We start from the raw sequence: 17867 nt of genomic DNA, 5'->3' as shown, positions 1-17867 counted from the left end.
TGTGCTTTAGGTGAGTCATTATGTAGTTTGAGTCATTAAATATCATCTTTAAATGATCAAAAACAGAAAAGCTTGAAAAACTTAAAAACTTTAATAAAGATAAAGTTGGAAAAATATCTAGTTTAAAAATAATAATTGAAAAATACTCGCTACACACAGAATAAACATATTAAGTTGAATATCCATATTTCATTTGTTTTTCTTAAAAGACGTCATGAAACGTATATGTAATATAGAAACATTTACACAGAATTTCTAAGGCTTTGATTAGCTACAAACTAGTTAGTTATTTTTAAGTAATTAACAACAATAATACAATATAAAGTAGACACTGATCAAGACGAAGAATTTATGTTTCCGTAGAATGATTGTTTATCACTTGCTATCAGTCTCTAAAATATCTACCTGTTTGAAAATCCATTCTGTGATAAATAACAGGTGTGCAGTCTGAATGTCAGAAAACGTGATTGAACGCAGCCGTTCAAGGACTTATCACTATAATATTCTTGCATTTATATTATACATACACTTATATATATTTTTGTCAAATACATTTGCCTTTTTAATTCGACCATTATCTTGCACAAATATATTGTATGTACAAATATATGTATATAAAGGGATTCACCTTATAAGTGGTTATTATTGCAACAAATTTCTGAATCACATTAAAACATTATATCAAAATACTACAACGCAAACATTAGTTGAAATATAAAATTATAGAAAATGTTTATGATAAAAGAAAGATACTGAAGAAAAATAAAAAGAAAAAAAACTGTGCTCAGAAGAGCCGATCAAGGTATCGTTTACATGATGGCATTACAAGTGAAATTTCAATACTACCTCCCTAGACACATGTCCTTGTTTCTGTACAATGTTGAAAGACTATGTATGGAAACTTGCGTTTACCAGGGATGAGTAGACAGTAAGTCTTTAATTATTTTCAGAGTTATTACTTCAAGATTATTTTTTCTGTTATTTTTATCTCTTTCTATTGTTATCCTTCACCTGACACCTGGAATGTTAATATCTTTTGACTGCCAAAATTTAGGTATGTAGTTCTAAATTGCTTCATATTAAGATCTGTCTCATATAATATAATGTAGTATCTAGACTAAACAGACTCTTATGTACATTAGCCCCTCAAGCAGAAAGGGCGGATATTATCTTTTCCATTAAGCTAAATGGCATTTTCCATCTTTTGTGGATACCCGCGGCCGGGACAATCACAGTGCGTGTATAACATTGACATTTATGAACATTGACAATAGGCTTTTCTATTTATGAATTATGAAGGCAAAGGATTAGTGGGAACATTAATCTCCTCTATTTGGAAATTTCACAGGGCGATTTATATTGTAGTTTCCGATATGCTCTTATGGATTTCCATAAGTAAGCAGGTTTAATGTTCAATTTACCATTTCTTTTGCAAAATTGTTTCGTTTCCAGCTTTGAATATCATGGTATTCTTATCTACAACAAGGTAAATTATCGCTCATGCCGACCTCCTTTCGTCCGTGTAAGGAGGTTTGCTCGCGTGCAGGGATATTTTAACCGATTTTTAATTGTCAATAACTAAAAACTAAAGCCGAAAACACAATTTTTTTATTCTTGATTTCCGTCTGATTTCGATTTCAAGAATCACCCCTTAAATTTCCTGACACTAGTAGTCGAACACCTGTTGCAACACGTGATGGTTGCTAGTGATATTTTCCACCTTATAGAAAATAAAGTTCTATTTGGTGAATTAATTTCACATCAATATATTTCAGAAAAGCCATTGTTGTAGTAAGAAAGTTAAATATATTGCTTAAGCTTGCATTGTTATTCATGCACAGAGCACCATTTGTAGATATAATATAAACTACCTAACTACACGAAAGATACATCGTAATATACATTTAACTTATTAATATTCTCATGTATATACTTCATTATATTTGATAATAGGCTTTCAAACAAACAGGATATAAAAAAGCCTGTTGATGAATTAGAGAACTTAGTTGAGAACTTAGACATAGAACATGCTATTAGAACGGAAATATGTTCATGTATTTAGAAAGGAGATCAGTTAAAAGATGATACAATAAGTATTAAAAATGGATGCAAGTATGTAGTTAGCTTTTTATTCTATGTTGATTGTAAAAAATTATTTTTTATTAAAGATAAATAAATTATATAGATGGCTACTGGATATAATAGTGAAGAACTATACAGTTTTAAATAGTAAACTTAAAAATCAAAATGCTCAAAGTAAAAGAAATATTGAAATACAAAGCGTATTAGTAGATTCGCCATCAAGACTATCAATCCATTCCATTGTCTTTAAGTCAATCAAAGAACTAGTTTTAAAATGGATAATATTACTAAAAAGTATTCTGTTTGTTAGAACATTATGCTCCTATTTTACTTAATATATATGAAGTATCTTCAATGGAATATAATGTTATTATATCCTAATATTTGTAGTTTATTTACAATGAATGGATTGTACAAATATAGATAGACAAACGACGGTAGTTTAATATTAACTAATTGCAATAACACGCTACAATCTAGACGACTCTCGACACAACGGATCCAACGTTCTCTCTCACGCGGACCACACTCTCTCGACAACGCTAACAGCACTATATCGACAACGCAACTCGCACTCTCTCTCTGACTTCTCGATTCACAGTCTTCGACTTCTCAACTCAAACTGCCCTGCTCTCGCATGTCTTTTGTCTTGCCGTAGACCCACCACACACGTGTTCCGCGACCGCTCGTGGCCAAAGCCACGTAGACCTCTTCTATGAAACTATTCACTTGAAGGACCGATGACACATTTACAGGCCCATCGGCACCTCGGCTTTCGGGACATTGTTTATGGTTTAAAAACGTCTCGGCTCTCGCGACATTGTATGTGGTTCACCCGCTAACTCCTAAGTCTTATGTCCGCGATACTACATATAATATAAATTATAATTGTAGGAAGATGCAGAAGACAAGTCCAGACCGTTTATATGACCGTGATAAAAATGTTTCAAAGTAACGACATGTATGATCATAGTAACAAATTTGACGATTAGATATAACATCTAAAAATCATGTCTACTCTATTAATAAACAATACGTATTGATTGTAGAAGTAATAAACAAGATTTTATATCATTAATCTACAAATAAATCATTATCTATAAGTAGTAGAAAAATACTACACTCTATAAAGAGATAAATGTTGTAACAAATACAGTAAATATAGAATAATATTAGATTGTCCCAAAAGTTTCTTTCGTTTTATAAGGAAATAATAGATACACAACTGTTCGATCGTATTCGCGGGAAGACGCAGTATAACGCGTCAACGAGAGTCGTAAGTTCTCGTTTCGATACGATAATCAACGCCACAAATCAGCCGATCTCTTATTTCGGTTAACATAATAGAGGTACTTTGAATGACTTTAACATTGGATTCACAGTTTAAATATCACTATTTATTTTCAACAACTTTTGAATGATGTAAGCGTTTATGAGTGTTACGACCGAAGAGATATTGTAATGTTCTTACCGAAGAGTGAATAACAGGTTAAAGTGTATTTTGACAGAAGAGTTGACAGTAAGTGACAATCGGCGACGATAATGTCGAGAAGGGAAATTGATGAAGGGTACTGGCCAGCCCCTACCAACAGTCGCTCGCAGGTGGAAGTGGCCTTCGAGTATCGGAAAACCTGCTTTTCTCGTGTTTACAATGATGAGTAATAACCCTAAGGAACGTCTCGACTTGAAGAATATATTGTATAAATTAAGGGCCGCGACAGTAGAAGAAAAGACGGTAAATTTTCTTATGCAATTCACTTGGTCGTCGTAAAGAGAATTTTAGACGCGGCAATTAATGGTTCCTTGGGATTATTGTTGTTCCTGTTGACCATCTTGGCCGAAAGATGGATTAGAATATTTGTTTGAGTTACAGGACGTAACAACACTTTTTGTTTTATATTATTTTATCAGAGCAATAGAATAGAATAGATAGTAATAAAATTTTGTAGTAATAGAACAAAATGGATCATAAATAATTCAATAAAAGAATATAAAACAAAACATGTTATGCATCTATTATTTTCTTATAAAACGAAAGAAACTTTTGGGACAACCTAATATATATGTCTTATCTTGATGCGAAATTGGTCAACACTTGAAATTTCGATAGTCATCTATTCCTTTTTTTTTTTTAATTTTTAGCTTCTTAATAAGAGTGCGATTTACTAACATCAAAACATTTATTTAGATGAACGTATTTAAATTTATTCAGAACGTATATTTTATGTATCGATTAATGTTACATCGTTATGACTTATCTAGGAAATTTTCAAATGATTTATAAAAAATTTCAGATAGTAATTGCAGAGACAATATTCTATCTAAAGTATAATCTTGTTAAATTACGATCGTTCGGTTATTCTATGGTTTCAATTTTTATTCTCTTTGGCAATGCTTAAAATACATTTGTTTTATTGTTAAATATATGAAATAAGACCGTGAGTGACCACAAAAAATACAACAAATTACAATAGATGTTCGATATGTCCTCCATTTTCTTCTAAACAGAGTATACTCTCATGATAATAAAAATTCCATAAAGATGATATAAGTAAAATTGAAAATTTCCAGTTAATAAATTATTCTATCGTTAACATGTTTTCTTTTCTAATAATTCAATTTTAGTTTTAATTAATATTCTTTTTAAGTTACATTAAATGTTGAGTCATTAATTTTTCATTAGATTTGCTCCATCTATATAGTTTTGTTTTATCACTGGGCAATTAGTTGCGTGTGAATCGCTCAAAATGGTGCTCCATACTCAACGAGTTAAATAATTGGTTGAACTATAAATGAACCGTATCTCCTTTTTTGTTAACACTTAATTCAGAGAAAAAGAAGAAGTCCTAATTAGCTATGCAGAAATAAATTACATAGAATATAACTCATATGAAGACATCTAAGCATTATGTACACATGTCAAAAATATGAAAATTTATTGTAAATGTATATAAAATTTGTAACTGTACATATTCAATAAATTGTCATACACATCGAAAATTACCTTTTTTCCATTTCCACAATTATATTATTATTATTTATTTAGTCCGTGCCTCTCGGCTTTGAACGAACTTTCAGTTTTCTTTACAGCCCTTTATTGCACTAATCACATTCTTACCTCTAATCTAAAACTAATGCTTACGATCTATTTCAACTTATGCCTACAAATTATTGCAACTTAAGCCTACACACTATTGCCACTTTGGTCTTTTTGCCTCCTTGCTGTGCTACTTTCCTGTCATTCCACCCCTTCTTGTATTGCCTTTACCGTTCTTTTCTCTATTATCGCTCTCAGGTCCATTAGTCCTTCCCCAGTCCCATTCAATATTTTTTCCATTTCCTTTGCTCCTCCCGTTATTTCACATTCTTCTAGTACATGTCTCAGGTCCTCTTCTTCCCTTCCACATAATCTGCACCTTCTTTCTTCCTCCTCTTTCCAATGTTCTTTCGTTTTGGTCTCGTTTCCACATCTGAATCTGGCTATGATTTTTCTGTCCTTCCACTTCATCCTCCCTTCCAAGTACTTTGGCATCTCATCTTTGGTTATGTTCCTGTAGTACCTATTGTATTTGGATTCCCTTATCCTTTTCCTCCTCTCTTCTGTTTCTCTCTTCCTTCTTTCTTCTGCAATTTGGTCTCCAGTCCAACTTACTTGCTCCCCTCCTGCTTCCCTCTGTGTTTCTCCGTTTCTCACCTCTTCTAGTTCCTTCTTTCTCTTTCTTGCTCTTTTCCCTTCCTGTCCATTTCCCCAGTTTCTCTCCCTCTCCTTTATACACTCTTTTACCAGCTCCTTTTCCGATTCTAGAGTTCTTTCCTCGTACCTTACTGCTTTTTTTAACGCTTTTACCTTGATTTCCTCTATCTTGCACTCTTCTGTCAGTATGTAGTTTGGTGTTGTTCTGTCTAAACCTAAGATCCATTTTACGTACCCTCTTTTTACTCTATCCAGCGATTCTTCCATGTTCCAACCCCATACCTCTGCTCCAAACAGCGTCACGCTCTCTACTAGTGCTTCAAACATCTTCATTCTCCTCTCGTAGTCCTTTTTGAATATTCTTTCTCCCATGCTCCATGTTTTCTTCATTGCTATCATCGCTCTCCTTTTCCTGTCCTGTATGTGCCTCTCATCGCTGCCGTTTTTCTGTAGTATGTACCCTAGGTATCTTATCTCCTCCACTCATTTCCACAATTATAAACATTAATAAACCAATATGTTTTAATGAGATATTTCGTTTCCATTATCACAAAGTATAATACATTTATTAATTTCCAACATTTCTAACCCTGTCATTTATATCTATAATTTAAAAACATCCGCAAAAAGTATAAATATATCGTTTTGAACGTATTTAATACAAAATTTATATGAAAATTTCGATAAAGCTTTACGTACGTGACAAAATGCAAAAATTCAAATTTCCCGCTTGGCACGCATGCGCTGTTGTTCTAGCGTCCCAAACTCATAGACCAGTGAATGCCATCTTTATTAGTTGCATGAGACGCGCGGGGCACAGCGGTAGATGTGTCAAGTAGTGAAATCCACCACAATATTTGAATGAACATGGTGTTTATACAGAAAAGATGATTTTTAACGTCCAATTTTGATGTAAGTAACACATCGTGCTTAACGACGCTGTGAAGAGATCGTACAACCTAGAAACACGTTGATTTGTGTCGGTCAATATACATATCTGCCAACACGAGATTTCGTGAACACAGCTATCCTTAGGTGAAAATCCCTTTTTAAGAATCAAACATATGATACAAATCATTAACATAAATTACTTTTTAGTGCTTAATGATTTATCAATTCATTTCCTGAAAACTAACAGAAAGTCGTAGAGAAGTTATTTTAAGAAGAATTTCTTGACAATAGATACCATCCATTTTGTTTATGCATCTCCGGCACGTATCGTCTCAAAAATATAGTACTTCGTTTTTTACTTCCTGTTTTTGAATGTTGTTGTTTGCGAAAACATCAATGAACAGAAAAGATTCATAATATTTTTCCCGTATTGTAGTACTATGTTAGTCTGTTTTGTAAATGTTTGTTTATTGTTAAATAACCGTACGTTTCGAAACTGTGTTTTGGTTTTATGTTTATATGTCATGATTCTTACAGTTTTATTTATACAATACATTTATGATTCAGGCTTTTGCAAATTTCTGAATGAATTATTTGGAAGGTTACATCATATATTTTGTCTATAGTAATACATATGAGTGGCCATAATACATTTGTATGTTTTAGTTTAATATTTAATGCTAATATAAAAACTTTAATTGAATCAATTAATTCGAAAAATGTCTTAAATTTTTAAAGATTCACATTTTTTTCCTTTTCAGCAGGATAAATTAAGGAAAAAATGGTTAGCAACATCTCACGGGGAACTCCCCGTATTCAGGTCTTTAGACCCACATACGAAGAGTTCAAAGATTTTACCAAGTATGTGGAATACATGGAAAGCAAAGGAGCTCATAAGGCTGGCTTGGCGAAAGTAATTCCTCCAGTTGAGTGGATCCCAAGAAAAAGAGGCTATAACTTGGATGATATGGATCTTACAATCCCTGCACCAATTTGCCAGGTGGTTACTGGCAAACAAGGTCTTTATCAGCAAATTAACATACAGAAGAAATCAATGACTGTTAAAGAATATAGGAAATTGGCTAACTCTGAACGGTATAATACTCCTCGTCACTTTGATTACGAAGACTTAGAGAGGAAGTACTGGAAGAATATAACATATGTTGCACCTATATATGGGGCAGATGTATCTGGCTCGTTAACTGATCCAGACGTGAAAGAGTGGAATATTAATCATTTGGGAACAATACTTGATTATGTGAATAAAGATTATGGTATATCTATTGATGGTGTTAATACAGCATACTTGTATTTTGGGATGTGGAAAACTACATTTGCTTGGCATACGGAGGATATGGATTTGTATTCGATAAATTATTTACATTTTGGAGCTCCAAAAACGTGGTATGCTATACCACCAGAACATGGCAGACGATTAGAGAGACTAGCTAGTTTTTACTTCCCATCAAGTTATCAAAGTTGTCGGGCCTTCCTGCGTCATAAAATGTCTCTCATTTCTCCCCAAATATTGAAGCAACATTCTATTCCATACAATAAAGTAAGTTTTAATTATTTATGTACCCTAAAAATTATTTAGAATTGTGTAGAAATGAAAATTAGACTTAACATTTTTCTTTTTATCTTTTAGATAACGCAAGAAGCTGGAGAAATTATGATCACTTTCCCTTATGGATATCATGCAGGTTTCAATCATGGATTCAATTGCGCTGAATCTACAAATTTCGCTGCACCACGATGGGTAGAATATGGTAAAAGGGCTATACAATGTACCTGTAGTAAAGATATGGTTAAGATATCTATGGACACATTCGTGAAACGTTTTCAACCAGAAAGGTAGGAACAAGTTTTTACAAAAAAAGTCAATTAAAATCTATAGATTTTGCCATCGTTAAGAGAAATTAAGAAAATTAATTTGGTATGATATATTATAGGTATGAATTATGGTTACGCGGAGAAGATATAGGTCCCCATCCTGAAGATCCTAAACAAACAGCCGCACCTATGCCTTCTCAAATGGATCTTCTATGCAGTAATAGTAGCAATGGACAATTACCACAAAGTTACTTGAACGCTGCTCCAAAAAATAAACGACACACTATACATAAAAAGAAGAATATAATGGCAACAAATCCGGATGTTGACATGGAAGAATTAGTAAACCGATCTGATATTCCACCAGATGTTAAGAAAGTGTTACAAGATTTAGAATTGGAAGAAGCATATGATCAACCAGATGAACAACAGTTGGAAGTTTTAGAAGATATATGGCTGAAAGCAGGAGAAATGGGTAAAAGACCTATCCTACTTATTATGATCGAGTCTTTTGGTCTCAATATATGTTCATGTTTGTCTAATAAATTCTTATGTATATATAGAAAATATTGATTATTTTCTTTTAATCTATTTTAATTTTCTTCTGATATCATCCTTTTACTTAATTTAATAAATAACTTCTTTGGTAGATGTAAATGAGGCTTCTGTATACGATGACGGTTACAATCGTAAAAAGAGTCGAAAAAGGAAGAAAAAGAATGCGGATAAGAATAAATCGAAGACCAAGAAAGATTACAACAAAAGTATTATTGATGAAGTTACAGTAAAGACTGAAATAAAAGAGGAAGTAGACGAAAGCTATAACTTCTTGCCTTCTGCGGAACAAAGTGCTCAATTAGAAAGCGACGTAGTTCCAGGTAGTTCCAACGTTATAACAAGTGACGATATCGTTGGAAGCATAAAAATAGAAGAAGAATCTGACTTTTCAGAAGCCACTGATGATAAACCAGTGAAGAAGAAGAAAAAACATTCGAAGTATGGAGAGCCAAAGAAGATTAAATCAAAGAATATAAATAAAACTAAACGTAAAAGTTTGAATGTGTCTATTTTCGATACCAATGAGCCTTTGGATGTATCTGACGCCGACGTACAACGGAAACTTATGGCTATGCCAAGTCTTAATTTACACAAATCCTCAACAGTTAATAAAGAAACCGGTAACCATATATCAGGAACGACAACTTTTGCTGATTACGATACTAGCATGAGTCCCATCAAAGAGAAGAATGTTATAAATATTACAAATAGCAGTCAAGTTACAATTCCTACATATAGAGATACAAAAGAAACAGAGATTTTGGAAAGTGATGTGGAACAGCACGTAAATTTGTATACGAAGAGTACAAAGAAAGATAGCATAGTTACAATAAAGCCATCATTTTCTAAGCAAATTCCATTGAAGAATATTTCTTTGGATCAAGTGAAAGCTGCTAACAAAATTGATAAAGCTGTGGAATCTGAATTCATCAGTGGGGATACTCAGATCACTATACAAGAAACGAAACCTGGCATTTACACCAGCTGCAAAAGTGTAGGAACGATTATAAGTGAAAGGTCGATACTTAATTACCCGAAAAAAGACATCATAAAAGCTCCTAGGTTGAGTGTGCTGAAATCAGCATATAATATACCAGCGACCGAAGTATCTCCAAAGGTTAGCTCTGAGAAATCTACTGGAGCAGACAGCGATACTCATGTACCACCCAAAAGCATAGTAATATCACCAAAGAGTTGGCCTATCGCCAAATCACAAGAACCTAAACTCTCGGGACCAAGCATAATGTTTTTAAACACTAATTTCCCTAAGCCACCGATTTTACAGAAGGAAACATCTCAAGAGGTAGGAAACGGAACGAAACGCGTGAAAGTTTCAAAATCTGTAACTCCATGCGCCATTCAGATACCACGATTGGAAGGTATTTTTACTAAAAATACAATTTTGGCACAGCCATTAGGAAAAAGATCTTCTACGGATACATCGAAGATGATAGCAACCAAATTTTGGCAACCGTCGACTAGTAATAACAGCGTGTTCTTCTTGAAAGATATAAGAGACGACAAGCAAGTTCATTCAACAGTTACGAACGCAGAAATACCTGAAGTCTCTGTTTCGTCTTCCCCGTTAAATTTATCGGGCAACAATACATTCTTTTTGACCACAACTTCAAAATGCACAAACATTGCATTAAATTCTCAGCCCTCGATGATGATCGATTTTAACAAAAAATATTTACAGACCTCTACTTCCGTTCCAAGTACGGCTAGTTCCTTCGTGAAGATTATACCAAAATCGCAAGATGAATTACTTATAAAAAAGCCAATTAATCAAAAGGAAGAAATCTGTAACAAAATCTTTAAGAACGCAGGTACGATCGTTAGCAATGTAAAGACCGTATCAACGCAGGTGGACAGTTCACTGGAAGTTAATAGCAAAAATATAAATATCACGACATTAGATACTGGTACACAGTACACTACGAATCATTCCAGCACGGACTTACAAGATTCTCAAAAATCGATTACTGTTTCACTCTCGCAACAGGAACAATTTTCAAACGTAAAGGTAGTCGATGATCAACTGCAACCTCAGAATATAGAAAAGAGTTCGGAGAGTACCAATGTACTACCATTGAAACAGTTAACGAGTTCGAGACGGAAATTAAAAGAAAAATTAAAGAAAGCAACCACTAGGAAAAAGGAATCCACAGAGATGAAAATGGTTACAGCAACGTCGAATTTGGAGGAGTCAAATATAGTCACGTGCTCTGTGGATCAATCACCTTTGGTGTCTCATCGTGTATCAATGGTACCAGGACATATATCGGATATGTTGTATCCTACCGTTCCAAATAATGATTTACTAAAAGCATTCAATGATTATTGGAGTGCTCAAATATCTCACTGTGCCATTTGTGCACCGTTCACCTCAAGTTGTAATGGACATGGCAGGTTAATGCCACCAGACTGGAAATATTGTAAGCCCACCGTTTTACCAGAGAGTTCACCGATATGGGTAAGTAGAGTTTCTCTTCATTTGACAATATAAATACCCAGAAGAAATATTATTGAAACGTTTTTTTTAGGTATCTGCGAATATATTCGTTGCCAACTCAAAAGAACAAATCGTTGAACCGGAAAATGATAAGATTTTACGTTGTAGAGAGTGTCATGTCACGGTTCATGCCTCCTGCTATGGAATCACTGTATTACCTACAGATCTACGAAACTGGGCTTGCGATAAGTGCAAGGCTGGTAAAACACAGGTGGTGCGTATCTATTCCCTTAAATTGTCAAATAAAAAACTGACTAAAACAATAGCTGTCCAGCATGAATGCTCTGTCTTCAATCAAGTATAATATATTTTTTGATATACCGCAAAATTTTAGTAATTAATTTATGTATGATAAAAAATGTTAAAAATCGCTGAAGATAACTATAGTCCTGTTTCTGTTCATAACAAACTTTCTAATTACTTTTTATCGTTACATAGATGTGTTGTTTGTGTCCTATGCGGGGAGGAGCTCTTAAGCGAACCAGCGATGGTAACTGGGTACACATACTATGCGCTCTTTTATTACCTGGAGTCACTTTTAAAGATGCTATAAATAAGGATCCCATTAATGTATTGGCCATCAAACCAGATAATGTTAAACAACAGTGTTGCTATTGCGGACAGAAGGATGGCGCATGTCTTAAATGTAGTCACTGTAGCAATCTGTTTCATCCGTCTTGTGGTCTCGTCTCTGGCGCTACGTTTACGATTCCCGTATACAATTCACCTGAACTTCAGGTATATACATCACAGAGAATAAGGGTATAATATATATAATATATAAACAATATACAGTAGAACTATATTTATTTGAATTTGTTGGGGGACAAACAATTTATATAATTAGAGTTCATATAATACGTGCTCATCAATTTTCCTCACAATCTATAATTTTTCGTTTACATAATAGGAGCTCACGTAAAGTAAATAATACATAAGTAAATACACGTAATACACGTTCACATAAGTAAATTCAACTACCAAAAGTTCAGTTAATCGGTCATTACATAAGATTTCGTTCCAATAAATAGAGTTCTACTACTATATATGTGTAAAAATCAAATATATATTAAAATATGTTGAAATTATAATGGGAGTTATGTATAGGTAACGTGTGACGGACATGACGATGGAAAAGAAAAAATACCACCGCTTCGACAGGGAGAAACTGTTTGGGCAAAGCATCGAAATACGCGATATTATAAAGCCAAGGTAGATTCCATACATGATACTTTATTTTACATGGTGACGTTCAATGATGACAGCTTCAGTGATGATTTATATCCATCGGATATTATGGTAAGTTCTTATTGTACATTCTAATTTCATTTTCTATATGAATTTTATCTTAAAGTGGAATTTTATTCTTTTGTACAGAATTACGATTCTGGAAATCCACCGCAACAAGGAGCTGCAGTTGTTGTGAAGTGGACAGATGGTAACTTGTACAATGGTATTTTCGAAGGTACAAATCACCGGATCATGTATACTGTAAGTAATTCATAATTCTAAAAAAAAGTGTCCTAATATTAATTTTTATTAGTAGTACTTTTAATTCTTATTATTATATAATATTATTAACGTTTTTGATTGAAATTTTAGGTAATTTTCGAGGATGGTTCCCAACTTCCATTGAAGCGAAACGACATATACAGCTTACAGGAAGATATGCCAAAAAGAGTTCGGTCACGTTTGGTGAGTTTAGTGATAAACTAATTTATTCCGCCGTGAATACTTTGATAGGATTTTTAGAAATAGGATTCTTTCTTTATACGATTCACCTGACTTTTTTTTTATTTCTGTCGTGTTATGCTTTATCTATAATTTTATTCTTTTATCACAAACTTATGTTGACTTTTTATTGTTTCAATTGATTTTTATTGAAGTCTGTTGCGACCGAAATGAAGCACCGGTATCATCTGTATGGCACGGAGGATGAATCGGAGGCGCAAAGAAAGGTGAAACAGTCAAAACATTGTGATTAGAACGAAAAATTATATGCGATTCGTTGTAAATAATCGATAGAGACAAATAATCAATTTATTGTACATACCATATACGAAACAATTGTACCTAATCATTTGGTCTTTTCTAAACGTATACGTTATTAAGAACAGACCAAATTTGATAAATTTTTACTTTTCTTCATTTTTGTCTCGTTATCTCATTTCTCTTCGTTTTATTCTTTGTTTCTGTTTCGTTTCGTTGTTTTTTTTAATGTCTCCCTTAATTTTAAGTATGTCATCGTTTATTGATTGGAATCGTTGTAATGAAGATTAATAAATTATGCTCCAATATTGTCGAATGAAAAAGAAGTTCAATATTGATGTTACAATATCTCTTCGAGAAAAGAAGGGTATTAAACCACAGTGTTACAAGTTACGCGTCCCTCTGACGCGTTTCATTCATTCATGGCTATAATTAAAGCAGCTTCGTTTTTAACTATTTATCACGTAACTAGTATAACTAGTAACGAACTAATACAAATCCAGAATTTGTTACTCAAAATGAAAAGAAAGCGTAGCGTTTTTCTTGTTCTCTAGTATTTACACGCAGTTAGAATGATTTATTGTATTCGACAGATTATTAAAGACAGGATGATGTCATTCAGTGAATTCTTAAGGATCAAAGAAGAAATAATAAATTTTATGCTATGTACTTCTGTATATATTTGCAGAATATGAATAGGAATGAAAAGTTTTTAAGCGACGAGTCTGGTATAAAATCTCGTAATTGAAAAAGAATTTTTTACTTTGTTTTATGGATAGAAGTAATCGAAAATTGAATATTTCAGAGATTTGCATTGCAATATATCTTGATAAAGATCATGTTAAATTGTAATGCGTCACTAAATGCGTGTGTAGAACTGTATTTAAAGGCGTTCATTATAATAAACCACAGTTACAAGGGTTCGGTAGTTATTTGTGAATATATGCTTAATGTATAGTTTCTTTTGTATTTTGTCATGTCATATTTATTCTGTAAAATTTTTATAAATAACAAATGTGTATGATATGATATATAAATTATCATATTGAAAAATATAACAAATTACTCCTAAAAATTCAGTGTGCGATGTATTTCCTTAAAGTATAATCTTTATATGAGATATTTACGAATACATAATCCTTGATTCATTTACGTTATAGAGATTAATAATGTATTTCTGTTGATTACAGAAATTTTTAGCGAATTAAAAATATAACTAAAAATTTTTTAAATTGTTCTGTGACAACTATTGATCCCTTTAACGTGGCAAGTCATGTTAATTATCTTTTTTGTTTTAGAAGAGTACCATTAATAAATCACAGTACTTGATTGTGTGTGTTCATTATAAGATTGTTCAATAAACATTTATATCACGGAAGAGTGTATTATCGCCATGAAAATCTATTCTTATTTTTTTATTCACGTTAAAAGCATGGTATCGATACTCTTGCATCGTTTTAGTATGGTTTCTTACGACAGTATGTTTTTTTCATGTTTTTCTTGTATGTTTTGTTTGATTGTATCATGTTCTTAATATAGTGAACACTACACACAACAGTAATCATAATATATATCTGTATGTATATTTGTAGAAGAAATTTGTTATGGAGTTGTTGGTATTCATATGATCTCTTGAAATTCGTTTCCTGTAGAGATTTCATTTAACTCTGAAAACAAAGATATGTGCGTGCGCCCGCGTGAGATGAGCTATAGTTTTATCTTAAACTTACGTAATTTATGCGAAAGGAAATCATCACTTTTCCCCTGATCACTTTATAATATCAATTAAGATAGATTAGGGGAAATGTATTAGTGTTTTATCTGTATATGATATTAATGAAAGAAAAAAAATTAGTAATGTATCCGAGTATAGAAACAAATTGGATACACAACGTAAAATAAAAACTAAATATATAAAATAGCTCTTTTTCTTTCTACATCACTATTAGTTTTTCTTTTTAATATAAAAAAAATGCAGATTTCGATTGTAACATTTTGTTTAATTCTATTTATCTCCACTTGTTATCAGGGAAAGTTCAGACATTCTTTTGTTGTAATGTAATTGTAAATAAGTAAGATAAGTATTGTTGTAGAAGTTAATGAATAATAGACAGAACCTATTCATAAACAGTTTTATTTCTTATTGTATAATATCATATATAAATTAATAACTTATCCTTCCGCAAGTAAAGATATTTATACAAATAATAAATACAGTATTAGGAGTGTTGAAATAGTGAAAAGTATAATTGAAACTTCCGACTTCAATATTGATACAGATCAAATATTTTGTAATAGGAATATATTTTTCAATAAACATCTAAAATTGTCACGGTTCATTCTTACGAATTAATTCTAGATTTTTAATTTACATAAAATTACATTTACACACTGATATTTATGTAAAATTATGGAAATGTCTAACAAATATATCACAGAGAATAGTTAGATCTGTTATAATAAAAATAGAAAAAAAAAGACGTGACGTTTTCTGAGGAATTAATCCAATAATTTTTCTAGTCTGCTATAAGCAAAATAAGCACACGATAACTTTTTGAAATCATTGCCTACTGACTGGGACATGATGTAAACAATGCCCTGATATTATAATTTTTATAATGTTATATACTTTTAGTATAACCAAGTGCTTAATTTGTTCCAATATCACATTCAATGTTTCAAATTGATAACTTGTTTGATTCTCGATTAATTTTTCAAATTAATCGTATCGTAAACAGTGCAATAATTATACCTAACATAGACCTTCGATTTTATTTTTAATCGTAGCATATAAGTGGTATATTGAATGATTTAATATATTATCATCAATAGGTCTCGAGTTTTTATGCAAATTTATATTTTTATGAATACAAGAAATAAAATCTATATAATTTATTTCATCTACTGAAGATTACGATGAGTACTTTATTTTAAATATTTATGTATTTTTATATACTATGTATATATTTCGCATCTCTAGGTTCTGTATGAACGCATAAAAATCTGCAATCTAATTATCAATACCATTAGACTATCAATAACATTGTAATATATGAAAACATGATAAAAAAATAGAATTTTTTCTTAACTATTATGTGCATCCTACATTACATTTATGTAACTCTTAAAGGTGTTCGAGACTACAGTACATTTTAAAGCTTTCGTGACTCATTTCTTACGAAAGTCTCTGATATAAGAAATCCGATAAAAAAGACGTACAATAAGGTAATAATCCCGGCAATTACGGAGTAACGTGACAATTATTGAATAACGTGTAGCGATACATCTATATCCAGAAACTCTACTTGCTAATAGTACGATTAAGTTCATAAATTGCCATCGACAACTAATCCATAATTTTTACACGTTTTTAAATGTTAAGATTTCAACAAAATTTTTCTGTAATTCATAAGTACAGTGCAAAAGAATTTGCTTTACAAACATTTAATAGATAATTTCCATAGTTCTCTGTAGAAATAAATTTCGCAACTTTCGTACATTCAACAGATGTCTTTCATAAAATTTCTCTATGAAGAAAAGCCTTGTTCTTGGTACAAAAAATTCAATGTTTTTCGATCCGTTCCTACAAGGTCCTGGAGGAACTCTTTCAGCGTTATCTTCTATGGTAAAAGAGATCGCATATAATTGGCTGATAATGATATTGAATTACCAAAGATAGAAAATAAGTAATTCTTATCTTCTGTTAAGCTTGCACCAGAGAGCGCTGGCAGTTAATAAATGCATTAAGACGCCGATACCAATAATTAAAATGAGATTGTTCGCGACGCTTATATCGACTATCTCCATTTCTTTAAGGAATTGTGTTGGTTTCTTATAATGACAATAGAAGTCGTCACATTTCAAGTCCATCCGATCGAAACCGTAGACAGTGTGTAACAGGCTGTGGAAACTAGCGCGAAAGTATGATATATGAAACATCCATCGGAACATCTGTGGCGTATCCATGTAACGAATACAGAACCCGAATACGGAAAATAAAACTGCAATTATGGGTCCTGCGAATACCGCGATCTAGGAACAGAAAAAGATTGAATATTAAAATTCTCTTTTTAAGAAGAATACTTCTTATATCTTTTACTTTGGTTTTCAGAAATATTGAGAAATTTGCATAATAAAACGATGCATAAGCTATCAATAAAGATTTCCTTTTCTCATAATATTTATCCAGTACTAGCACTCTTCAATATTTCAGGATATTATTGTAAAGATTAATATTGCGCAACGAATTAATCAAACTCAATACATCGTAAATTTTAGGAACTATATTTTAACAAGCTTTGAAAA

The 17867-nt window shown here is 32.1% G+C and overlaps 2 protein-coding genes across 13 annotated transcripts in view; one reads left to right on the top strand and one right to left on the bottom strand.

Moving 5' to 3' along the window:
• Positions 1–6543: 6543 nt before the first annotated feature.
• Positions 6544–15901, top strand: LOC122569752. 6 transcript variants are annotated; one of them, XM_043731294.1, is made up of 12 exons: positions 6544–6688; positions 7429–8225; positions 8316–8521; positions 8620–8975; positions 9151–9378; positions 9451–11534; positions 11605–11787; positions 12012–12311; positions 12681–12872; positions 12951–13064; positions 13176–13268; positions 13460–15901. In XM_043731294.1, the coding sequence occupies exons 2-12, from the start codon at positions 7449–7451 to the stop codon at positions 13556–13558; spliced, it is 4632 nt and encodes a 1543-aa protein (XP_043587229.1). In that variant the 5' UTR covers positions 6544–6688; positions 7429–7448; the 3' UTR covers positions 13559–15901. The 6 variants fall into 6 exon arrangements, with proteins under 6 accessions (XP_043587229.1, XP_043587230.1, XP_043587225.1 ...); XM_043731295.1 differs by having other exon boundaries at positions 9151–10361; positions 10470–11534; XM_043731290.1 differs by having other exon boundaries at positions 9151–11534.
• The window catches only part of LOC122569754 (ATP-binding cassette sub-family G member 4), a 36458-nt gene continuing 34271 nt past the window's right edge, over positions 15681–17867 (bottom strand). For all 7 annotated transcript variants that reach the window (XM_043731299.1, XM_043731298.1, XM_043731300.1 and 4 more), the window contains one exon: positions 15681–17594. In XM_043731299.1, the coding sequence (XP_043587234.1) occupies positions 17256–17594 (339 nt within the window). In that variant the 3' untranslated portion in view covers positions 15681–17255. The remainder of the gene's footprint in view (positions 17595–17867) is intronic.

Source organism: Bombus pyrosoma, linkage group LG7, assembly GCF_014825855.1.
Source record: "Bombus pyrosoma isolate SC7728 linkage group LG7, ASM1482585v1, whole genome shotgun sequence".
In the NCBI taxonomy this organism is placed as follows: domain Eukaryota; kingdom Metazoa; phylum Arthropoda; class Insecta; order Hymenoptera; family Apidae; genus Bombus; species Bombus pyrosoma.
Note: the sequence above shows the minus strand (reverse complement) of the source record. Positions and strands in the feature narration are given on the sequence as shown.

Coding starts and splice junctions, on each gene's coding strand:
- LOC122569752 (XM_043731290.1), top strand. CDS start 7,449: ATGGTTAGCAACATCTCACGGGGAACTCCCCGTATTCAGGTCTTTAGA. Junction 12,873..12,950: donor TATATCCATCGGATATTATG/GTAAGTTCTTAT, acceptor TCTTTTGTACAG/AATTACGATTCTGGAAATCC. Junction 13,065..13,175: donor ATCACCGGATCATGTATACT/GTAAGTAATTCA, acceptor TTGAAATTTTAG/GTAATTTTCGAGGATGGTTC.